The sequence below is a fragment of the Carcharhinus amblyrhynchos genome, chromosome 5 (assembly GCF_965287045.1).
Source record: "Carcharhinus amblyrhynchos chromosome 5, sCarAmb.v2.hapA, whole genome shotgun sequence".
Classification (NCBI taxonomy): Eukaryota; Metazoa; Chordata; class Chondrichthyes; order Carcharhiniformes; family Carcharhinidae; genus Carcharhinus; species Carcharhinus amblyrhynchos.
The window spans coordinates 128541133-128566384 of NC_137328.1; the positions used below are offsets into that span (position 1 = coordinate 128541133).

General features: G+C 45.2%; 1 protein-coding gene across 5 annotated transcripts in view; it reads left to right on the forward strand.

Annotated features, from left to right (window-relative positions):
- The window catches only part of nipblb (NIPBL cohesin loading factor b), a 600450-nt gene that overhangs the window by 292243 nt on the left and 282955 nt on the right, over positions 1 to 25252 (forward strand). For all 5 annotated transcript variants that reach the window (XM_080189563.1, XM_080189568.1, XM_080189564.1 and 2 more), the window contains 3 exons: positions 5374 to 5608; positions 6577 to 6615; positions 10820 to 10968. In XM_080189563.1, coding sequence (XP_080045689.1) covers positions 5374 to 5608; positions 6577 to 6615; positions 10820 to 10968 — 423 coding nt within the window. The remainder of the gene's footprint in view (positions 1 to 5373; positions 5609 to 6576; positions 6616 to 10819; positions 10969 to 25252) is intronic.

The following is a 25252-nucleotide window of genomic DNA, read 5'->3' on the forward strand; positions in this document are numbered from 1 at the left end:
AGATCTCAAACGCAAGGCGTTTGATAAGGTCCCCCATGCAAGACTTCTTGAGAAGGTGAGAGGGCATGGGATCCAGGGGGCTTTGGCCTTGTGGATCCAGAACTGGCTTGCCTGCAGAAGGCAGAGAGTGGTTGTGGATGGGTCTTTTTCTGCATGGAGGTCGGTCACCAGTGGAGTGCCCCAGGGATCTGTTCTAGGACTCTTGCTGTTTGTCATTTTCATAAATGACCTGGATGAGGAAGTGGAGGAATGGGTTAGCAAGTTTGCAGACGATACAAAGGTTAGTGGTGTTGTGGATGGTCTGGAGGGATGTCAGAAGTTGCAGCGTGACGTAGATAGGATGCAAGACTGGGTGGAGAAGTGGCAGATGGACTTCAACGCAGATAAATGTGTAGTGGTCCATTTTGGCAGGACCAATGGGATGAAGGAATACAATATCAAGGGTAGGAGTCTTAGCTGTGTTGAAGAGCAGAGAGATCTTGGTCCGGGTCCACAGGAATCTTAAATCGGCCTCGCAGGTGGAGGATGTGGTCAAGAAGGCGTATGGTGTACTAGTCTTCATTAATCGAGGGATTGAGTTTAGGAGTCGGGAGGTAATGCTGCAACTTTATAAGACCCTTGTCAGACCCCACTTGGAGTACTGTGTGCAGTTCTGGTCACCTCACTATAGGAAGGATGTGGAAGCTATTGAAAGGGTGCAGAGGAGATTTACAAGGATGTTGCCAGGATTGGGAGGCATGCCTTATGAAGACATGTTGAGGGAGCTGGGACTGTTCTCCTTGGAGAGACGAAGGTTGAGAGGCAACCTGATAGAGGTTTATAAGATGTTGAGAGGAATAGCTAGGGTGGATTCTCAGAGGCTATTTCCCAGGGCTGAAATGGTCGCTACGAGAGGACACAGATTGAAGGTGCAGGGAAGCAAGTACAGAGGAGATGTTAGGGGTAAGTTTTTCACTCAGAGGGTGGTGAGTGAATGGAATCGGCTGACGTCGGTGGTGGTAGAGGCGAACTCGCTGGGGTCTTTTAAAAGACTACTGGATGAGTATATGGGATCTAATGGGATTGGGGGTTATAGATAGGTCTATGGCTTAGTAGGTATACAAGTGATCGGCGCAACTTGTGGGCCAAAGGGCCTTCTTTCCAGCGAAAACAACCCCAAATCCCTCAGTCTCTCCTCATAGGACCTCCCCTCCATACCAGGCAACATCCTGGTAAACCTCCTCTGCACCCTCTCCAAAGCCTCCACATCCTTCCTGTAATGTGGGGACCAGAACTGCACACAGTACTCCAAGTGCGGCCGCACCAGAGTTGTGTACAGTTGCAACATGACACTGTGACTCCTAAATTCAATCCCCCTACCAATAAACGCCAAGACACCGTATGCCTTGTTAACAACCCTATCTACTTGATTCCCAACTTTCAGGGATCTATGTACACATGCACCTAGATCCCTCTGTTCATCCACACAAGAAATCTGTTTATCAAACATATAACTTGGCCTTGAGCATATTCAATGATCCAGCTCCTACTGCCCTCTGAAATTCCAAAAAAGAATGATCCTCTGGGAGAAGACATTCTTCCTTCTCCATCTTAATTGGGAAATCCCTTATTTTGAAATTGAACCCCGTCATTCTGACTGGGGCACAGCCCGTGTGGGAAAACATCCTGATAAGAACAAAGAACAGTACAGCACAGGAACAGGCCCTTCGGCCCTACAAGCCTGCGCTGCTCATGTGCCCAACTAGACCATTTGCTTGTATTCCTCTATTCCCAGTCTGTTCATGTGGCTATCTAGATAAGTCATAAACAATCCCAGGGTGTCCGCCTCAACCACCTTGCTTGGCAGTGCATTCTAGGCTCCCCCCACCCTCTGTGTAAAATACGTCCCCCTGACATCTGTGTTGAACCTTGCCCCCTTAACCTTGAACCTGTGACCCCATGTGTTCGTCACCTCCGACCTGGGAAAAAGTTTCCCACAGTTCACCCTATCTATGCCCTTCATAATTTTAGACACCTCTATTAGGTCACCCCTCATCCTCCCTCTTTCCAGGGAGAACAACCCCAGTTTGCTCAATCTCTCCTCATAGCTAGGACCCTCCATACCAGGCAACATCCTGGTAAACCTTTTCTGTACCCTCTCCAAAGCCTCCACGTCTGTCTGGTAGTGTGGCGACCAGAACTGGACACAGTACTCCAAATGTGGTCTCACCAACGTTCTATATAACTGCAACATCGTACATCAACTTTTATACTCTGTACCCCGTCCAATAAAGGCAAGTATGCCTTATGCCTTCTTCATCACCTCTCCATCTGTGCTGCCACCTTCAAAGATCTGTGGACTTGCACACCCAGGTCCCTCTGTGTGTCTATACTCCTGATGGTTCTGTTGTTTATTCTATAGCTCCTCCTCACATTACATCTACCAAAATGCATCACTTTGTATTTATCTGGATTAAGTTCCATCTGCCATTTCTCCGCCCTATTTTCCAGCCTGTCTATACCCTGCTGTATTCTCTGATAATGTTCATCGCTGTCAGCAAGTCCAGTAACCTTTAAGTCGTCCGCAAACTTACTGATCACACCAGCTACATCTTCCAAATCATTTATATATATCACAAACAGCAGAGGCCCCAGTACAGAGCCCTGCGGAACACCACTGGTCACAGACCTCCAACCAGAAAAAGACCCCTCCACTGCTACTCTGTCTTCTATGGCCAAGCCAGTTCTCAGCCATCTAGCTAGTTCACCTTTTATCCCGTGAGATTGAACCTTTTGCACCAGCCTGCCATGAGGGACTTTGTCAAACGCTTTACTAAAATCCATATAGATGACATCCACGGCCCTTCCCTCATCAATCGTTTTTGTCACCTCCTCAAAAAACTCAACCAAGTTTGTGAGGCATGACCTCCCTCGTACAAAACCATGCTGTCTGTTGCTAATGAGATTATTTTGTTCTAAGTGCGCATATACCCCTATCTCTAAGAATCTTCTCCAACAATTTTCCTATAACGGACATCAAGCTCACCGGCCTATAATTACCCAGGTTATCTTTGCTGCCCTTCTTAAATAATGGGACCACATTTGCTATCCTCCAATCCTCTGGGGCCTCACCTGTGTCCAGTGAAGAGACAAAGATTTCTGTCAGAGGCCCAGCAATTTCATCTCTTGTCTCCCTGAGCAGTCTAGGATCGATGCTATCAGGCCCTGGGGATTTGTCTGTCTTAATGTTTCCTAAAAAACCTAACACTTAGGTTTTGTAATTGAGATTTTTTTCTAAAGGGTCAACACATCTCTCCGAGACACTACCAGTCAACATGTCCCAATCCTTTGTGAATACTGAGGCAAAGTATTCATTTAGGATCTCACCTACTTCTTTTGGGCTCTAAGCATAATTCCCCTCCTTTGTCCCTGAGGGGTCCGATCCTTTCCCTGACAACCCTCTTGCAATCCCTTCTCTAACAGCACTATGGATGTACCTACAGTGTTGGAATTGTAGAGGTTCAAGAAGGCAGCTCACCACCACCTTCTCAAGAACAGCTCGGGTAGGGCAATAAATGCTGGCCTAGCTAGCGATGCCCACGTCCAGTAAATTAATAATAAAATAAAGCAAGTCGTTAGCTAAATATTGCGGGCAGTGTGAAGTCTCATCAGCTCTTCGGTTGAATGCACCAGCAACCTGAGCTGCTGTTCCTCATTGATATTGTGTTGCCACCTGTTCCTAACGCATGTATAAAATAATATTTGTAAGGTATTTTGCTGCTATGCAGTGAAAGCCATGATGTGTAGATGCTGGCATTGGACTGGGGTGGGCACAGTAAGAAGTCTTACAGCACCAGGTTGAAGTCCAACAGGTTTATTTAAGAACATAAGAAATAGGAGCAGGAGTAGGCCATCTAGCCCTTCGAGCCTGCCCCGCCATTCAATTAAATCATGGCTGATCTGAAGTGGCTCAGTTCCACATTCCCGCCTTCTCCCCATAACCCTTAATCCCCTTGCCTATCAAAAACCTATCTACCCGCGTCTTAAATATATTTAACGAGGCAGCCTCCTCCACTTCAACGGGCAGAGAATTCCAGAGATTCACCGCCCTTTGAAGAAGTTCCTCCTCAACTCCGTTCTAAACTGCCGCCCCTTATTTATATAGAATCATGAGCTTTCAGAGTGCTGCTCCTTCATCGGGTGAGTCTCACCTTCTTTCTGTATCCAGTAAAATGCTTACTTTGCACACTCAGTTGACCAGACAAAGTTTTGGGAATTATAAATTGATCTTTATTCATACTAGAGCGAGGAAGTCTGCCTCCCACAAGGGTGGTGTACAGACTTCCTGAGTGATGATACATGGCATGCACAATTATATATTTTCTTATCTTGCAAGCATACCAGTTACAGGTATACATTTGTTCTGAAGCCATTGATATCCAGTTACAATTAATAGTTCAGATTACTTCATTTATGTCAGGTGAATGTGGTTAACCAGCTGTAGCTTCTAAATGCTTGTCTAATTATAATGATGAATTGCTAACAAGGCACCCTTACATGGTTACACCATTCAAGCACCCACATATGCTGTAATGGCTTGTGGTTATCATAATTGTCACCCTATGTGCCTTGGTCAACTTGTTTGTGCTGTCCATTGTGCTAGTGTGGGAAATGCACTGAAACATCTTCATAGCAGCTTCCCAAGGAAATGGGCTGTACTCAATTCACAGGGTAACTCTATTGTGTTTTTGGTGAGGAAAAACTAAACCATCATCTTCACCCTTATAAGACTGTGCCCCAAATGTGATTCACTAGGCTGATACCGGAGATGAGGGGGTTGGACCATGAAGAGAGACTAAATAGACTGGGTCTGTACTCGTTGGAGTTTAGAAGGATGAGGGGGGATCTTATAGAGACGTATAAGATAATGAAGGGGTTGGATAGGGTAGAGGTAGAGAGATTCTTCCCGCTTAGAAAGGATAGTAGAACTAGAGGGCACAGCCTCAAGATAAGGATGGGGGGGAGGGGCGCAGTTTAGATCACAATTGAGGAGGAACTCCTTCACTCAAAGGGGGTGAATCTCTGGAATTCTCTGCCCGTTGAAGTGGTGGAGGCTACCTCGCTAAATATATTTAAGTCTGGGTAGATAGGTTTTTAAACAAGGGAATTAAGGGTTATGGGGAGAGAGCGGGAAAGTGGAACTGATCCACTTCAGATCAGCCATGGTCTTATTGAATGGCGGGGCAGGCTCGAAGGGCTAGATGGCTTACTCCTGCTCCTATTTCATATGTGATGTTGTAAGATGTGCAAAAGTTCAATGCAAGTCCCAGGCACAGCTAGAAATCTGAGGCAAATGGAAGAAAGATTAGCATTGAAATCCTTGTTATTTTCCAGGATAATGAAACTGAAGATGAGGAGAAGTTGTGGAGGGAATTGATCTTGGAGAGAGTGACAAAATCAGCTGATGCTTGTCTGACGGCACTGAATATTATGACATCGCCCAACATGTCTAAAGCTGTGTATATTGATGATGTGATCGAGAGGGTGATCCAGTTCACCAAATTCCACCTGCAAAACACACTGTACCCACAGTATGACCCCGTCTACAGAATTGACCCGCATGGATCAGGTCAGCAACTATCTTTAATATCTCTATTTCAACAGCAATCCCCTCTCTAACAGCACTATGGATGTACCTACAGTGTTGGAATTGTAGAGGTTCAAGAAGGCAGCTCACCACCACCATCTCAAGAACAGCTCGGATAGGGCAGTAAATGCTGGCCTAGCTAGCGATGCCCACCTCCAGTAAATTAATAATAAAATAAAGCAAGCCCTTAGCTAAATATTGGGGGCAGTGTGAAGTCTCATCAGCTCTTCAGTTGAATGCACTAGCAACCTGAGCTTCTGTTCCTCATTGATATTGCGTTGCCACCTTTTAAAATGTCCCCAGTGTGTGACCAGGAATGGCAGTGATTCTGTCTGAAGCAAAGCAGAGATTTGTTTCAGATAGCATCTACTCTGTTCTCCCTCAAGCTTTAAATGGATAAAGGCAACACTGAGGCTAATTGAAAAGATTTGCATTTTTAGAGCATCCTTCACACAGTGAAGAAGCTCAAAGCGTTCTGTAGTTTTGTAAGTAATTTTAAATTGTACTCATTGATGTGATGTAGAAATTTCAATGATTCTGGGAGTGCAATGCTCCTCGGTGCTGCACTAGGAATGTCAGCCTAGATGATATGATCTATTTGACCTTGACCACTTTTTCTAACTTAGAGAAACAAATACTACCGCTGGTCCACAGTTTAAATTATTCTGTTAACTCTCTCACAACCTGGTTCAAAGCCTTGGGCTTGTTATAGTCAAAATATGAAAATCTTGAACAAAGTTTTGTCATGTTGGTGGCAGCGAGGGCTGCTGAGACTGAGTGCACGTTGATCAGATTAATGAGAAATGGCATTGTAAGTTGTGCTTTCCTGTATATAGATGACCTAGAATACTGTATCTCAGCTGTTAACATGACTGACATTTTGCTATTGCGTGCTAAATTCCACCTGTCATAATGTATGTCATGATAACTTATACCTGCTTATCTTATAGTGACGTCTAAACACCATGAGGAGAATCGCTTTCATTCAAGTAAGTGAATGTCAATATTTCTGATGTGCTCCTTGAAGATAGGGAAAAAGACAATACTGTATAATTTTAAAAATGCAACATTCAGGAGGGATGGTTGTGTTTGTAAGTGATCATGCATTGTGGAAAGGTCTAATGCAGAAACTTCCCACTTATCAATTCAACTCTGTCTTGTTTAAAAGATAATGTTTTAATGACCAGAGTGGACAATTCCTACAAATGATTTCAATATGAAATCTAATCACTGCACCTCAAGAAAGTGTTGTAGTGGGAGATCAGAGGCAGGGTACTGCTCATAACTCAATTTTGACAGACTGTTGTCCACTGTTGGGAGAGGAGAATGCAAGATCTCAACACTCATAGATTTGCAATTAACCAATTCTAGTAGTCATACTGTGACCATGGTTTACTTTTAGAGCAGGTCACATTATTGCAGTATATTCATTGGCACAGATTTACAAGTGGAAACATTTTTATACACTATCTTGTTCCATTTGTTATTTCAAGTCTGATGGTTTTGTACCATAGACTGAGTTTCTGAGCAATTTTGACACTTATTTAAACTGGATGTACTTTGTCACAATAGGCTGCCCTGTCTGAGTTTCTTTTACCTCTGGCAAAAGGACTGAAACGTGAATCAGAGACATCTAATGTCTATCCTGTCAGTCATCTGAATAGATGGGAACCTTGCACTAGCTAGTATTGATTGGTAGCCCTGTATGATGTTGGGGCTTGCTATAAGTTCAAACACTGACATGTTATCTTTATAACCAAATAGACAAATGGGTGATGCTGGGAAGCAGTGTAGGCATCCTCTGGCTATTGGGTGGCACACAGCCTGATACCTATGGGTTGTTTTAGTGTGGCTTTGGGCAGTGTGGAAGTTTGGTGAGAGGAGGGAAATTTTAAATATCCTTCCAAAAATGTAATATTGTTTGTGTTTAATACTTCACCACAAGTATAGTTTAACTTGTAAGTCTCGTCCAGGGGCCTAAGAAGGGGCAGAGGAACTATCCACAGGCAGCAGCTGAAAGTATTAATTAATGAAGGAAACAAGCTTGTACTGGCCTCTGCTGTACCTGAGGTCAGCTAGCCTCTTTGTTCAGAGCATTGAATCCAGACACTCTGTGACCAGCACTGAGTGCAGCTTTGGACAAAGTATGGACGTTTGGCGAGAAGAGGAAGTTTGGGGAAGAGGGAGGAAATTACTACTTTGCTTTTCTAACCTTTTCACCTTGTAGGGATAGGCTCTGCTGTTCTGCAAGGGAAGAGGTGAGCAGCTGGTGAGTATCTGATAAGTGGTCAAGGTCTGTTTTCTGAAGATTTAATATACAAAGAATAAAGAAAATTACAGCACAGGAACAGGCCCTTTGGCTCTCCAAGCTTGCACTGACCATGGTACCCATCTGAGCTAAAATCCCCTATCCTTCCGGGTACCATATCTCTCTACTCTCATCTTATTCATGTATTTGTCAAGACACTCCTTAAAGTCACTATCGTATCTGCTTCCACTACCTCCCAGTTCCAGGCACCACTGTGTAAAAAAAACTTGCCTCATACATAACATAAACATAAGAAATGGGTCTGGGTGAGATTGTGGTTGGTGCAGACTCGATGGCCTCCTTCTGCACTGTGGGATTCTATGATCTCTTTTAAACCTTATCCCTCGCTTCTTAAACGTGTGGCCCATAATAATTGACTCTTGCACCCTGGGAAAAAGCTTCTGACTATCCACTCTGGCCGTGCCCCTCAGAATCTTGTAGACTTCTAACAGGTCACCCCTCAATCTTTGTCATTCCAGTGAGAGCAAACCTAGTTTCTCCAAACTCTCCAATGGCATGGTATCTCCAACTACTCCAATGGCACGGTAGCACAGTGGCTAGCACTGCTGCTTCACAGCGCCAGGGACCTAGGTTTGATTCCTGACTTGGGTCACTGTCTGTGTGGAGTTTGCATGTTCTTCCTGTGGATTTCCTCCAGGTGCTCTAGAGCAATACCTCTGAATGCCCCCACCCCAAAAAACTGTGCTCAATATTCCAGAAGGGTCAGCCTCAGAAGTACATCCCTGCTCTTGTATTCTAGTCCTCTTGACACGAATGTCATCGATGCATTTGCCTTTCTTACTGCCGACTGATCCTGCACGTTAACCTTAAGAGAATCTTGAACAAGGACTTCCAGGTCCCTTTCTGTTTCTGATTTCCTAAGCATTTCTCCTTTTGGAAAATAGTCTGTGCCTCTATTCCTCCTTCCAAAGCACATAACCTCACATTTTTCCACATTGTATTCCATCTGCCACTACTTTTTCCACTCCCCTCACCTGTCCAAGTCCTTCTGCAGCCCCCCTGCTTCCTCAACACTATCTCTCCCTCCACATATCTTTGTATCAGCTGCAAACTTGACAACAGTGCCTTCAGTTTCTTCCTCCAAATCGTTAATGTATATCGTGAGAAGTTGTGGTCTCAGCACTGACTCCTGAGGCACACCACTGGTCACCACCTACTATCCTGAAAAAGACCCCTTTATCTCCACTTTCTGCCTTCTGCCAGTCAGCCAATCTCCAATCCATGCCAAGATCTTACCCTTAACACCATAAGGAACACTTGCCTTTATCAATCGAGGTATAGCAGGGAAGTTATGTTGGAGTTGTATGGAACTTTGGTGAGGTCACAGCTGGAGAACTGTGTACAGTTCTGGTCGCCACATTATAGGAAGGATGTGATTGCACTGGAGGGGGTGCAGAGGAGATTCACCAGGATGCTGCCTGGATTGGAAAATTTAAGTTATGAAGAGAGGTTGGATAGGCTTGGGTTGTTTCGTTGGAGCAGAGAAGACTGAGGGTCGACCTGATTGAGGTGCTCAAGATCATGGGAGACATGGACAAAGTGGATAAGGAGCAGCTGTTCCCCTTGGTTGAAGGTTCAAGGTGAAGGGAAGGCAGTTTAGGGGGGAATCTGAGGAAACACTTTTTTTGCACAGAGGGTGGTGACAGTCTGGAATGCGTTGCCTGGGAGGGTGGTAGCGGCAGGTTGCCTCACATCCTCTAAAAAGTATCTGGATGAAGTACTTGGTACGTCATAACATTCAGGGCTATGGGCCAGTGCTGGCAGATGGGATTAGGTGGGAGTTTAGGTTTTCTAATGTGTTGGTGTGGACTTGATGGGCCGACGTGCCTCTTCGGCACTATATGGTTCTATGACTCTTTGATTATTCACGATCTATGGCTCTTGTCTCTGCATGAGTTTTCTCTGGATGCTCTAGTTTCTTCCCACAGTCCCAAGTTGTGTAGGTTAGGTGGATGAACTGTAGTAATTTTTCAGAGAGTTGTTGTAGACTCAATGGGCTGAAAGCCTCCTTCTGCACTTTAGGGATTTTATGGATTGTGCGGTTCCTAGGACAGGTGACGTGTCAAGGCTGCAGCATGTGGGAACTTGTGAATATTGGTGCTATCCAGGGTAAACATGCCTGCAGTAAGTGTCTGCATTTGAGGAGCTTAAGCTCAGAGTCAAACATACAATGTTTTGGCCTCAACTGCTTCTGGTAATGAATTCCACAGGTTTACCACTCTCTGGGCGAATATAAAAAAAAGTGAAGTTTTGTGAAAACTATACAAAGTTCTAGTTAGTCTACACCTGGAATACTGTGAACGGTTTTGATTTCTTTAGATAAAGAAAGATGTGCTAGCGTTTGAAGCAGTCCTGAGAAGGTTCATTCTGGGTATGGAGGGATTTTCTTATGAGGAGAGTTTGAGCAGGTGTGCCTTACTCATTGGTACATTATTGAGAAGTATAGGATTTTAAGGGAGATTGACAGGGTACATGCTGAGATGTTGTTTTCCCTTGTGGAAGAGTCTAGGACCAGAAGGCAACATCTAAGTAAGGGTTTGCTCATTTAAGACGGATGAGGAGGAATTTCTTCTGAGGATAATGAATCTGTGGAATTATTTACTGTAAAGGGCTGTAGAAGGTCGTTAAATATATTTAAGGCTGAGATAGACGTTTTTAATTAATAAGGGAATTGAGGGTTGTGGGGATAAGATGGGAAAGTGAAGTTGAGGATTATAGCACATCAGTCATGATCTTATTAAATGGTCGAGCACACTCGATGGGCCAAATGGCCTATTTCTGCTCCATCTTGTGGTTTTACTGTAAACTATCACCTGTTAACAACGTTGATGGTAAATCAGGTTCCTGTTTTTTTTCCCTTCTAGGGGGTGGCAGTTCAAAAGCTAAGCGAGCAAAATACTCCAGCCATAAACAAAGAGTGATTGTCATGCTGTACAACAGAGTGTGTGACATTGTCTCCAACATAGCAGAACTGTTAGAGATACAGCTCCTCACTGACACTACAATCCTACAGGTATGTTGAAATTCAGAACCATCTTGTGCAGGGTCTGAGATCGATTGTTCAACGTGTTGTCTCACTTCAGAATCAAAACTTTCTTTGTAGCAGATGTTATGATTTTCAGTTGCAAGAGGGGAAAAAAAACCTATAACTGTTCACTATGCACCGAGATCATGAATTGTAAATTTTCATGTGCTTGTTTAGGTAAAACCCTCTCCTTGCTCAAATGATTAGTTGGTTAAGGCATCACATTTGTTCCATGCAGCACTGAGCTGTACACAATTATGTGATTCCAGGCATGATTTTTGGTCTTTTCTGTAATAACTGTTCTCATTTGATTTATTCTTGTCACATGTATTAGCATACAATGAAAAGTATTGTTTCTTGCGCGCTATACAGACAAAGCATACCATTCATAGAGAAGGAAACGGGAAAGTGCAGAATGTAGTGTTAGAGTCATAGCTAGGGTATGGAGAAAGATCAACTTAATGCGAAGTAAGAACATAAGAAATAGGAGCAGGAGTAGGCCATCTGGCCCTTCGAGCCTGCCCCGCCATTCAATAAGATCATGGCTGATCTGTCGTGGCTCAGTTCCACTTTCCGGCCCTCTCCCCATAACCCTTAATCCCCTCTCTTATCAAAAACCCATCAACCCGCTTCTTGAAAATATTTAGCGAGGCAGCCTCCACCACTTCAACGGGCAGAGAATTCCAGAGATTCACCACCCTTTGAGTGAAGAAGTTCCTCCTCAACTCCGTTCTAAAACGCCCCCCCTTTATCTTGAGGCTGTGTCCCCTAGTCCTACTGTCTTTTTTGAGCGGGAAGAGTCTCTCCACCTCTATCCTATCCATCCCATTCATCATCATATACGTCTCAATGAGATCTCCCCTCATTCTTCTAAACTCTAACGAGTACAATCCTAGTTTATTCAGCCTCTCCTCATAGCTCAACCCCCTCAACTCCGGTATCAGCCTAGTAAACCTCCTCTGCACTCCCTCCAAGGCCAAAATATCCTTGCGCAGGTGCGGCTTCCAAAACTGCACACAGTACTCCAGCTGCGGCCTCACCAATGCCCTATACAGCTGCAGCAAGACCTCCCTACTTTTATATTCAATCCCCTTCGCTATGAAGGCCAGCATCCCATTCGCCTTCCTGACCACCTGCTGCACCTGCAAGCTGGGTTTTTGCGACTCATGCACAAGGACCCCAAGGTCCCTCTGCACCGTCGCCTGCTGCAGTTTTTCGCCCTGTAAGTAATAGTCCTTCCTACCATTCTTCCTACCAAAGTGGACCACCTCACACTTGCCAACATTAAATTCCATTTGCCATTTCCTGGCCCATTCGCCCAGCCTATCTAGATCCTTATGCAGATTCTCCACACCCTCCGCACAATTTGCCGTTCCCCCAATCTTGGTGTCATCCGCAAATTTCGACACCCTACACTCGGTTCCCTCCTCCAGATCATCTATATAAATGGTAAAAAGCTGAGGCCCCAGCACCGACCCCTGGGGCACTCCACTAGTCACCATCCGCCAATCCATGGAAGTAGGTCCATTCAAAAGTCTGACGGCAGCAGGGAAGAAGCTGTTCTTGAGTCAGTTGGTATGTGACCACAGACTTTTGTATCTTTTTTCCGATGGAAGAAGATGGAAGTGAGAATGTCTGCGGTGCATGGCGTCCTTAGTTATGCTGCTTTGCTGAGGCAGTGGAAGTGTAGACAGAGTCAATGGATGGGAGGCTGGTTTGCATTATGGATTGGGCTACATTTACGACCTTTTGTAGGTCCTTGGAATCTTGAACAAAGCAAGAGCCATACCAAGCTGTGATATAACCAGAAAGAATGCTTTCTGTGGTGCATCTGGTGAGTCGTAGCTGACATGCTAAATTTCTTTAGTTTTTTGAGAAAGTAGAGACATTGGTGGGCTCTCTTAACTATAGTGTCAGCTTGGGGAAACCAGGACAGGTTGTTGGTGACCTGGACACACAAACTTGATGCTTTTGACCATTTTTACTTTGTCCCTGTTGATGTAGATGGGCATGTTCTCCACTACACTTCCTGAAGTCAATGACAATCTCCTTTGTTTTGATGATATCGAGGGAGAGATTATTGTTGCCGCACCAGTTCACCAGATTCTCTATCTCATTCCTGTACTCTATCTCATTGTTTGGGATCCGACCCACTGCAGTTGTGTTGTCAGCAAACGTGAAAATGGAGTTGGAGGAGAATTTGACAACACAGTCATAGGTGTATGAGGCGTATAGTAAGGGGCTGAGAACACAGCCCTGTGGGGTACCGATGTTGAGGATGATCATGGAGAAAGTGTTGTTGCCTATCCTTACTGATTGTGGTCTTTGGGTCAGGAAGTTCAGAATCCAGTCACAAAGGGAGGAGCTGAGGCCATGGAGTTTGGAGGTGAGTTTCATAGGAATATCAGTGTTGAAAACTGAGCTGTAATCAATAAATAGGAGTCTGACAAAGGTGCCTTTGTTATCTAATTGTTCCAGGATTGAGTATGGGGCCAGGGAGTTAGCATCTGCTGTGGACCTGTTTTGGCGATAGGTAGATCCAGTCAGTTTGGGAGGCTGGAATTGATTCGACCAAACTTTGGAAGTACTTCATAATGACGGATGCCAGAGCCAGCGGCCGGTAGTCATTAAGGCATGCTGCTTTGTTTTTCTTTGGTACTGGGATGATCATTGCCTTCTTGAAGCAGATGGGGACCTCGGATTATTGTAAAGAGAGGTTAAAGATGTCTGCGATTACACCCGCCAGCTGATCCATGCAAGGTCCGAGTGCTCATCCGGTTGACCTTCAAGAAGGCTGCTTTGACATTTGCAATGGTGACCTCAGATACAGGTTCATCCGAAGTTCCAGGGTGAAGGACATGCACTCGTTGACCTCTTGCTCGAAATGGGCATGGAATGCATTGAGCTCTTCAGGCAAGGGTGCATTGGAGCCTGCGATTTTACATGCCTTCATCTTGTCGCGTGTTGTGCTTTGCAGACTTTGCCATGGTCAGCGGGAGTCCGTGTGGCTAGCCTGGAAATCTAGCTTGGTCCGGTACTGTCTTTTGGCATCTTTGATAGATTTCCTTAGATCATATCTGGCTTTGTTGTAAATATCAGGGTTGCCTGACTTGAACACCTCAGACCTGGACTTCAGCAAGCAGTAGGTATCCCTGTTCATCCATGGTTTCCAGTTGGGAAACATGCAGATTTGCTTCTTTGGTACATTGTCTTCTACACAGTTACTAATGAAGTCACCTTGGACAACAGTGAGGATAATGTGGCTGTATTTCAGTACTCCATAACAAAACCATGCTGTCTGTGAGTGATTAATCCCTGCATCGCCAAATGCAGATTAATTTTGCGACTCTATTGCTTCCAATAGTTTCCCTGCTGCTGAGATTAGATTGACAGGCCTGTAGTTTTCTGGTTTAGCCTTTATGCCTTCTTGAATAGTACCACACTGACTGCCCTCCGGTCCTTGGGCACCTCTCCTGTGGTCAGAGAGGAATTGAAATTTATTGCCTTGATATTTCCTTCCTTGCCTCACTCAACCCCCTTCAGAAATTTGTATGTTTCAATGAGATTGCCCATCATTCTTTGAAACTCCTGAGAATGCAAGCCCCATTTACTCAGCCTCATGTCAAAGGAGAACCCCTTCATCCAAAGATGAATTTAGTGAACATTTCTTGTATTGGCTCCAAAGCAAGCGTATCCTTTCTTAAATGTGGAATCCAAAAAAGCATTCAGTATTCCAGATGTGATTTCATCAAACAAAACTTTGTACAATTGTAGCAATACTACTTTTATGCTTGTACTCCAATCCCCTTAGAAAGTCCAACATGCTATTTGCCTTCCTAATTACTTGCTGCACTTGCATGCGAACTTTCTACGTTCTTTGTATGAGCACACCCAATTCTCTCTGAATGTCAACACTTAAAGTAATGAATGTTTTAAAAAAAAATCTGCCTTTCTATTCTTACAACTGAAGTGCATCAAGTTTCCCTACATTTTACTCCATCTGCCATCTTGTTGTCCACTCATTAACCTGCCTATATCTATTTGTAGCCTATTTCATGGAATCATGCAACGTAGATGAGGTGCTTTGGCCCACTGAGTCCACACTGACACATTAGAAACATTTGAACTCCCACCTAACCCGATCTACCAGCATTTGGCCTGTATCTTTGAATGTTGTGATGTGCCATGTGCTCGCCCAGATATTTTATTTAAAGGATGTGGGACAACCCACCTCTACCACCTTCCCAGACAGTGCATTCCAGACCATCCATATCCTCTGGATAAAAATGTTTTCTCTCTGATCCCCCGAACCTTTTTCCCCTCACCTTGAACCTATGTTCCCTCGTGACTGACCCTTCAACTAAAGGGAACAGCTGCTCTGTATCCATTCTGTCCGTGTCCCTAATAATCTTGAACACCTCAATTAGGTTGCCTCTCAGTCTTCCCTCCAACGAAAACAACCCAAACTTACCCAACCTCTCTTCATAACTTAATGTTCCATCCCAGGCAGCATCCTGGTGAACCACCTCTACTGTCCTTCCAGTGCGATCACGTCCTTCCCATAATGTGGTGATCAGAACTGCACACAGTACTCCAGCTATGGGTTTGCCAAAGTTCCAGACAACTCCAACACGATTTCCCTGCTCTTGTAATCTATGCCGCGATTGATAAAGGCAAGTGTCCCATATGTCTTTTTCATCATCCTACCAACATGCTGTTCTGCGTTCAGAGATCTTTGGACCAACATGCCAAAGTCCTTTTTGTTCCACAGTACCTCCTAGTGTCCTATCACTGAGTACTTGTCAAATTACTCCTTCCAAAGTACATCACCTCACACTTTTCAGGGTTAAATTCCGTTTGCCACTTATCCGCCATTGGACCATTCCATCCATATCTTATGGCCCAAGACACGCTGCCTCACTGTTAACCACCCAACCCATCTTTGTGTCATTGGCAAACTTACTGATCCTACCTGCGCCTAAATGATGACTAATAGGGAGCCCAACACAGATCCCTGTGGTTTGCTGCTAGACACTGGCTTCCAGTCACTAAAGCAGCTTTCCGTTATCACCCTCTGTCTCCTACAACTGAGCCAATTTTGAATCCACTTTATCAAATTACTCTGTATCCCATGTGAATTTATCTTTTTTTTTTACAAGTCTCCCATGTGGGACCTTGTCAAAGGCTTTGCTGAAATCCATATAAACTACATTGACTGTACTATCCTCGTTTACATATGTGGTCACCACCTCAAAAAATTCAATCAAATTAGTTAAGCATGACCTCCCTCTGATGAAGCCATACTGATTATCCCTGATCAAGCTTTGCCTCTCCAAGTGGAGATAGATGCTCCTCTTCAGAATTTTCTCCAATAGTTTCCCTACCACTGACATGCAACTCACTTGTCCATTGTTCCCTGGTTTATCTCTACAACCCTTCTTAAATAGCGGTACCACCTTAGCTGTTCTCTAGTTGTCTGCACCTCCCCTCTGGCCAGAGAGGAATTGAGAACTTGGGTCAGAGCCCCTGCAATTCCCTCTCTTGCCTTCCACAGCAGCCTTGGACACAATTCATCTGGATTTGGAGAGTTATGCACTTTTTAAGGTTGCTGACATGTCAAATACCTTGTCTTTTCCTATATCAATTTGCTCATGAACCTCAGTCTCTCTTCCTGAATTCCATACCATTGTCCTCATTCCTTTGCGTGATTTATTCAACACTCTACCAATGTCCTCTGGCTCCACCCAGAGATTGACCCCTTCATCCCTAATGGCCCCCACTCTTTCCCTGGTTATCCTCTTTCCATTGGTATCCTTAGAGAATATCATGGGATTTTCGCTACTTTTACCAGCTCGAGCTTTCTCATAACCCCGCTTTGCTTTCCTAATTGTTTTACGTAGAAACGTAGAAGATAGGAGCAGGTGGGGGCCATTTGGCCCTTCAAGCCTGCTCGGCAATTGATCAAAAGCATGGCTGATTGTCCAACTTAATAGCCGAACCCTGCTTTCTCCCCATAACCTTTGATCCCATATGTCCCAAGTGCTGTATCCAGCCGTCTCTTGAATACGTTCAATGTTTTGGCATCAACTACTTCCTGTGGGCATGAATTCCACAGGCTCACAATTCTTTGGGTGAAGAAATGTCTACTCACTTCCATCCTAAATGGTCTACCCGAATCCTCAGACTGGTTCTGGACTATCCCACCATCAGGAACATCCTCCCTGCATGCACCCCATTTGGTCCCGTTAGAATTTTGTAAATCTCTGAGATCTACCCCTCATTCTCCTACCTCCAGTGAAAACAATCCTAACCTAGTCAATGTCTCCTCATATATCAGTTCCACCATCCCTAGAATCATCCTGGTAAACATTTGCTGCCCTCCCTCGAGAGCAAGAACATCCTTCCTCAGAAAAGGAGACCGAAACTGCACACAGTACTCCAGGTGTGGCCTCACCGAAACTCTGTATAATTGCAATAACATATCCCTGCTCCTGTACTTGAAATCTCTTGCAGTGAAGACCAGCAAACTATTTGCCTCCTTTAACGCCTGCTGCACCTGCATGCTTGCCTTCAATGACTTTCTTAAGCTCCACACTGCACTTTCCATATCTCACTAATATCTCACTGATTTGCTTCCCTTGTGCTTTTTAAAAGCCCTTCTTTTCCTTCTCGTTACATCCTGAATATTTCTGGTGTTCCATGGTTCTCTGGACTTGTTATTCCTACTATCCCCCCCTCCTCCCCCCAGAAGGAACATGTTGGGCTTGCACCCTCCCCATTTCTTTTTGAATGCCCCCCACTGCTCTTCTGTAGATTTTCCCATTAATAACTTCCCAGTCTACCTTGGCCAGATCCTGTCTTATTTTACTAAAATCCACTCTCCCCCAATCCAAAACCTTTCTTCCAATGTGTCTATTTCCTTGTCCATAACAAGCTTAAATTGTACCGTGTTGTGATTGCTATCAGTAAAATGCTCCCCCATCACCACCTCAACCACCTTTCTGGCTTCATTCCCCAGAACCAGAATCAGGTCCAGCACAGCTCCCTCTCTGTGGACCCTCCACATACTGATTTAAAAAGTTTTCCTGTACACATTTCACAAAATCTATTCTATCCAATGGTTTGAACCCCGGGACCTGCAGGAATGGTTGCTGCAGGTCCCGGGGTTCAAATGTTTTAGTCGGAGTAGAGAAGGAGGTAGGAGGGGGGGGGGAGGGGTAGCTTTATTGGTCAGGGATTGTATCACAGTGTCAGAGAGGAAGTTTGATGAGGACTTGTCTGTTGAGGTAGTATGGGCGGAGATTAGAAATAGGAGAGGAGAGGTCACCCTGTTGGGAGTCTTTTATAGACCTCCTAAAAGTTCTAGAGAGGTTGAAGAAAGGATTGCGGAGACGATCCTGGTTAGGAGTGAAAGTAATAGGGTAATTGTCATGGGGGATTTTAACTTTACTAATATTGATTGGAATTGTTATAGCTCTAGCTCGTTAGAGGGGTCAGTTTTTGTACAAAGCGTGCAGGAAGGTTTTTTGACTCAGTATGTAGATAGGCCAACTAGAGGTGAGGCTATATTGGATTTGGTGCTGGGAAATGAGCCAGACCAGGTGCTAGACTTGGAAGTTGGTGTGCATTTTGGTGATAGTGACCACAATTTGGTTACGTTCACCTTAGTGATGGAAAGGGATAGGAATGAACCTCGGGCTAGTGGTTTTAGCTGGGGGAAGGGTAATTATGAGGCTATTAGGAGAGAATTAGGAAGCATAGGTTGGACTAGGAGATTACAGGGACTGGGAACGTCCGAAATGTGGAGTTTTTTCAAGGAGCAGCTACTGCGAGTCTGTGATAGGTATGTCCCTGTCAGGCAAGGAGGAATTGGTAGGGCTAGGGAACCGTGGTGCACCAAAAAAGTTTTTTCGTTGGTGAAGAGAAAAAAGGAGGCTTATGTTCGGATGAGACGAGAGGGCTCGGGTAGTGCACTAGAAAACTTTAGATTGGCTAGGAGGGAGTTGAAGAGTGAGCTAAGAAGGGCTAAAAGAGGACATGAGAAGACTTTGGCTGATAGGATTAAGGAGAGTCCTAAGGCGTTCTATAGGTATGTTAAGAACAGAAGGTTGGTTAGGGCAAGATTAGGGCCAGTTATAGACAGCAGAGGGAAGTTATGTGTGGAACCGGAGGAGATTGGAGAGGCATTGAACCAATATTTCTCTTCGGTGTCCACGCAAGGGGATATGGATATAGCTGAGGAGGACACTGGATTGCAGGGGAGTAGAATTGACAGTGTTGCAGTTGATAAGGAGGATGTGCTGGATATTCTGGAGGGTCTGAAAATAGATAAGTCCCCTGGTCCGGATGGGATTTACCCCAGGATTCTCTGGGAGGCAAGAGAAGTGATTGCAGAGCCTCTGGCTCTGATCTTCAGGTCGTCGTTGGCCTCTGGTATAGTACCGGAAGATTGGAGGTTAGCGAATGTTGTCCCATTGTTTAAGAAGGGGAACAGAGACTTCCCCGGGAATTATAGACCGGTGAGTCTCACTTCTGTTGTGGGCAAGGTTTTAGAAAAAATTATTCGGGATAGGATTTATAGTTATTTGGAGAGTAAAGAATTGATTGGAGATAGTCAGCATGGTTTTGTGGCGGGTAGGTCGTGCCTTACTAAGCTTATTGAGTTTTTTGAGAAAGTGACCAAAGAGGTGGATGGGGGTAAGGCAGTGGACGTGGTGTATATGGATTTTAGTAAGGCGTTTGATAAGGTTCACCATGGTAGGCTTCTGCAGAAAATGCAGATGTATGGGATTGGGGGTGATCTAGGGAATTGGATCAGGAATTGGCTAGCGGATAGGAGACAGAGGGTGGTGGTTGATGGTAAATATTCATCATGGAGTTCGGTTTCGAGTGGTGTGCCTCAGGGATCTGTTTTGGGGCCACTGCTGTTTGTAATTTTTATTAATGATCTGGATGAGGGTATAGTCGGGCGGATTAGTAAGTTTGCTGATGACACCAAAGTCGGAGGTGTGGTAGATAGTGATGAAGGGTGTCATAGTTTGCAGGAAGACTTAGACAGGTTGCAGAGCTGGGCCGAGAGGTGGCGGATGGAGTTTAATGCGGAGAAGTGTGAGGTAATTCACTTTGGTAGGAATAACAGATGTGTCGAGTATAGGGCTAACGGGAGGACTTTGAATAGTGTGGATGAGCAGAGGGATCTAGGTGTATGTGTACATAGATCCCTGAAAGTTGGGAGTCAAGTAGATAAGGTTGTTAAGAAGGCATACGGTGTCTTGGCGTTTATTGGTAGGGGGATTGAATTTAGGAGTCGCAGCGTCATGTTGCAACTGTACACAACTCTGGTGCGGCCGCACTTGGAGTACTGTGTGCAGTTCTGGTCCCCACATTACAGGAAGGATGTGGAGGCTTTGGAGAGGGTGCAGAGGAGGTTTACCAGGATGTTGCCTGGTATGGAGGGGAGGTCCTATGAGGAGAGGCTGAGGGATTTGGGGTTGTTTTCGCTGGAAAGAAGGCGGCTAAGAGGGGATCTTATTGAAACATATAAGATGATTAGAGGTTTAGATAGGGTAGATAGTAATAGCCTTTTTCCTCTGATGGAGAAATCTAGCACGAGGGGGCATGGCTTTAAATTAAGGGGTGGTAGTTATAGGACGGATGTCAGGGGTAGGTTCTTTACCCAGAAGGTGGAGAGGGATTGGAATGCCCTGCCTGCTGCAGTTGTAAATGCGCCTAGTTTGGGGGCGTTTAAGAGATCCGTGGATAGGTTTATGGACGAGAAGGGATTGGTTTAGGTCAGTGGGTCATTGTTTTGTAACTGGCCGGTGCAACATCGTGGGCCGACGGGCCTGTTCTGCGCTGTAATGTTCTATGTTAACACTGTGTATATCCCAGTTAATGTTGGGAAAGTTGAAATCACCGAATATATCTTGATTAATTGGGCCAGTGGGCTGATGAATGGCAGATGGAGTTTAATTTAGACAAATGGGAAGCAATGCAAAGAACAGTACAGCACAGGAAACAGGCCCTTCGGCCCTCCAAGCCTGTGCCACACATTGGTCCAACTAGACCATTCGTTTGTATCCCTCCATTCCCAGGCTGCTCGTGTGACTATCCAGGTAATTCTTAAATGATGCCAGCATGTCTGCCCCCTCCACCCTACTTGGCAGCGCATTCCACCCTCTGTGTTAAAAAAAAAAGTCCCTCTGATGTCGGAGTTATACCTCGCCCCTTTCACCTTGAGCCTGTGACCCCTCATGATTGTCACCTCTGACCTGGGAAAAAGATTCCCACTGTTCACCCTATCTATACCCTTCATAATTTTGTACGCCTCTATTAGGTCTCCCCTCATTCTCCGTCTTTCCAGGGAGAACGCCCCCAGTTTACCCAATCTCTCCTCATAGCTAAGACCCTCCATACCAGGCAACATCCTGGTAAACCTTTTCTGCCCTCTCTCTAAAGCCTCCACGTCCTTCTGGTAATGCGGCGACCAGGTGGACTGGTGGTGTTGAGATGGCGGCGCGGGCTCGTTGGGCCGAAGGGCCTGTTTCCCGGGCTGATTTTGTTCTTTGTTCTTTGTACTCCAAATGTGGCCTAACCAGCATTCTTCACAGCTGTAACATCAGACTCCAGCTTTTATACGCCATACCCCGTCCTATAAAGGCAAGCATGCCATATGTCTTCTTCACCACCTTCTCCACCTGTGCTGCCACCTTCAGGGATTTGTGGACTTGCACACCCAGATCCCTCTGTGTTTCTATACTCTTGATGGCCCTGCCATTTATTGTATAGCTCCCCCCTACATTAGTTCTTCCAAAATGCATCACCTCACATTTATCTGGATTAAATTCCATCTGCCATTTCTCCTCCCAATTTTCCAGCCTATCTATATCCTGCTGTATTGGCCGACAATGTTCATAGCTATCTGCAACTCCAGCTATCTTCGTGTCATCCGCAAACTTGCTGATAACACCAGTTACACCTTCTTCCAGATCATTTATATATATCACAAATAGCAGAGGTCGCAGCACAGAGCCCTGCGGAACACCACTGGTCACAGACCTCCAGCCGGAAAAAGACCCTTCGACTGCTCCCCTCTGTCTCCTGTGGCCAAGCCAGTTCTCTACCCATCTAGCCACCTCTCCTTGTTTCCCATGAGCCTTAACCTTCTTAACCAACCTGCCATGAGGGACTTTGTCAAACGCCTTACTGAAATCCACATCGACAACATCCACAGCCCTTCGTCAACCGTTTTTGTCACCTCCTCAAAAAGCTCAACCAAATTTGTAAGGCACGACCTCCCTCGTACAAAGCCATGCTGTCTATCACTAATGAGATTGTTCCATTCTAAATGCGCATACATCCTATCTCTAAGAATCCTCTCTAAGAATCCTTAATCCTATAATTACCCGGGTTATCCCTAATACCCTTCTTAAATAGTGGTACCACATTTGCTATCCTCCAATCCTCAGGGACCTCACCTGTGTCCAAAATGCATTTTCTAAGATTGAACCAGGGCAGGACTTACTCTGTTAATGATAGGGCATTGAGGAGAGTTACAGAACAGAGATCTTGGGGTACATGTTCATAGCCCCTTGAAAGTGGAGTCAAGGTGGACAGAGTGGAGAAGAAGGCATTTGGCATGCTTGGCTTCATCGGTCAGAACATTGAATACAGAAGTTGGGACGTCTTGTTGAAGTTGTACAAGGCATTGATAAGGCCACACTTGGAATACTGTGCGCGATTTTGGTCACCCTATTAAAGAAAGGATATCCTTAGATAGGAAGAGCGCAGAAAAGATTTACTAGGATGCTACCAGGACTTGATGGTTTGAGTTATAAGGAGAGGCTGGATAGACTGGGACTATTTTCTCTGGAGCGTAGGAGGCGGAGGGGTGATCTTACAGAGGTCTATAAAATATTGAGGGGCACAGATCAGCGAGATAGTCAATATCTTTTCCTAAAGGTAGGAGGGTCTAAAACAAGAGGGCATAGGTTTAAGGTGAGAGGCAATTTCTTCACACAGAGGGTGGTGAGTGTCTGGAACAAGCTGCTAGAGTTAATAAACATAGAGCAAATATAGAACATTACAGCACAGTGCAGGCCCTTCGGCCCTCAATATTGTGCCGAGCTATGTCCAATCCCAAGATCAAGCTATCCCCTCCGTATCATTCTTATGTACTCCATGTGCTCCAATAACCGCTTGAAAGTTCCTAAAGTGTCCGACTCCACTATCACAGCAGGCAGTGCATTCCACACCCCAACCACTCTCAGTAAAGAATCTACCTCGGACATCCCTCCTATATCTCCCACCGTGAACCTTTTAGTTATGTCCCCTAGTAACAGCTACATCCTCCCGAGGAAATGGTCTCTGCGCATCCACTCTATCTGTCCCTCTTATAAACCTCTAAGCCACCTCTCATCCTCCTCCACTCCAAAGACAAAAGTCCCAGTTCCCTCAACCTTTCCTCATGAGACCTACCCTCCAAACCAGCCAGCATCCTGGTAAATCTCCTCTGCACTCTCCAAAGCTTCCACGTCCTCCTTATAGTGAGGTAACCAGAACTGAACACAATATTCCAAATGTGGTCTCACCATAGGATTAAACAGATGAATGGTTGGCTCAGGGATTGGTGTGGGAGGAATGGGTTTGAATTTATAGGGCATTGGCACCAGTATTGGGGCAGATGGGACCTGTTCAGATGGGATGGTCTTGGTCTGAACTGTGCTGGGACCAGAGTCCTGGCGAATCGTATAACTAGGACTGTGGATAGGGCTTTAAACTAATTAGGGGGGGCGGAGGGTGCAGGGGTGGGAGAAATTACGATATCCAAAGTAAAAGAGAGGGTACGGGCGCAGGAAAATGTTGAGGATATCCCAATAATAAAGGGAGTAGGGGGCATGAGAAAGGTTGGTAGCGTTCCTACAAATAAGGTCCAGATAAAGGCTGGTATAAAAACACTTTACCTGAATGCACGAAGCATGCGGAACAAAGTGAATGAGCTGGTGGCACAGATCAGCACAAATAAATATGATCTGGTGGCCATTACGGAAACGTGGTTGCAGGGTGACAGGGACTGGGAGCCGAATGTCCAGAGGTTTCAAGTGTTTAGGAAGGATAGATGGGAGGAAAAAGGGGGTGGGGTAGCTCTGCTGAATAGGGATAATATCAGGGCAGTAGTAAGGGAAGATATAGGCTCCAAAGAGCAGAACGTGGAATTGTTGTGGGTGGAGATAAGGAACAGTAAGGGGAGGAAGACGCTGGTGGGTGTGGTCTATAGGCCCCCAAATAATAACTTGGAGATGGGGCGGGCTATAAACAAGCAAATAAATGATGCATGCAGAAATGGAACGGCGATAATTATGGGGGATTTCAATCTACGTATTGATTGGTTGACCCATGTCGGACGCGGTAGGCTTGAGGAAGAGTTCTTGGAATGCTGTTGGGATAGTTTCCTTGAACAGTGTGCGACGGAACCGACGAGGGAGCGAGCTGTCTTAGATCTGGCGTTGTGTAATGAGGCAGGAAGAATTAGGGATCTTCTTGTGAGGGATCCTCTTGGGACGAGCGATCGTTGTATGGTTGAGTTTTTGATGCAGATGGAGGATGAGAGAGTAGGGTCCTGAACCTGTGTCCTCTGTTTGAACAGAGGGGAGTACGATAGGATGAGAGAGGAATTGGCAAATGTAGATTGGGGGCGCAGATTGGTTGGTAGGACGGCTGAGGAACAGTGGAGGAGCTTTAAGGAGATCTTTTTCGGTGCTCAGCAGAAATATGTTCCGATGGTAAAGAAGGAATGTAGGAGAAGGGATAACCAGCTGTGGTTATCGAAGGAAATAAAGGAGAGTATTAAATTAAAAGCTGATGCGTTCAGAGTGGCTAAAAGTAGTGGGCGATTAGAAGATTGGGAAAGGTTTAGAAATCAACGAAGAATGACAAAGAAGTTGATAAAGGAAGGATAGACTATGAAGCTAAACTAGCACTAAATATAAAAAAGGACAGTAAGAGTTTTTACAAATATATAAAGAGGAGGAGGCTGGTTAGAGTGAATGTTGGATCCTTAGAGGATGAGAGGGGAAATTTAGCGGTGGGAGATGAGGAAATGGCTGAGGCCTTAAATAAGTTTTTTACCTCAGTCTTCACGGAGGAGGACGCAAATAGTTTGCCGGACATTAAAGATAGAAGGATGGTAGGAGTTGAGGGCCTGAATGCGATTACTGTCACTAGAGAGGTAGTGCTTGATAGACTAATGGGACTGATGGTGGACAAGTCCCCA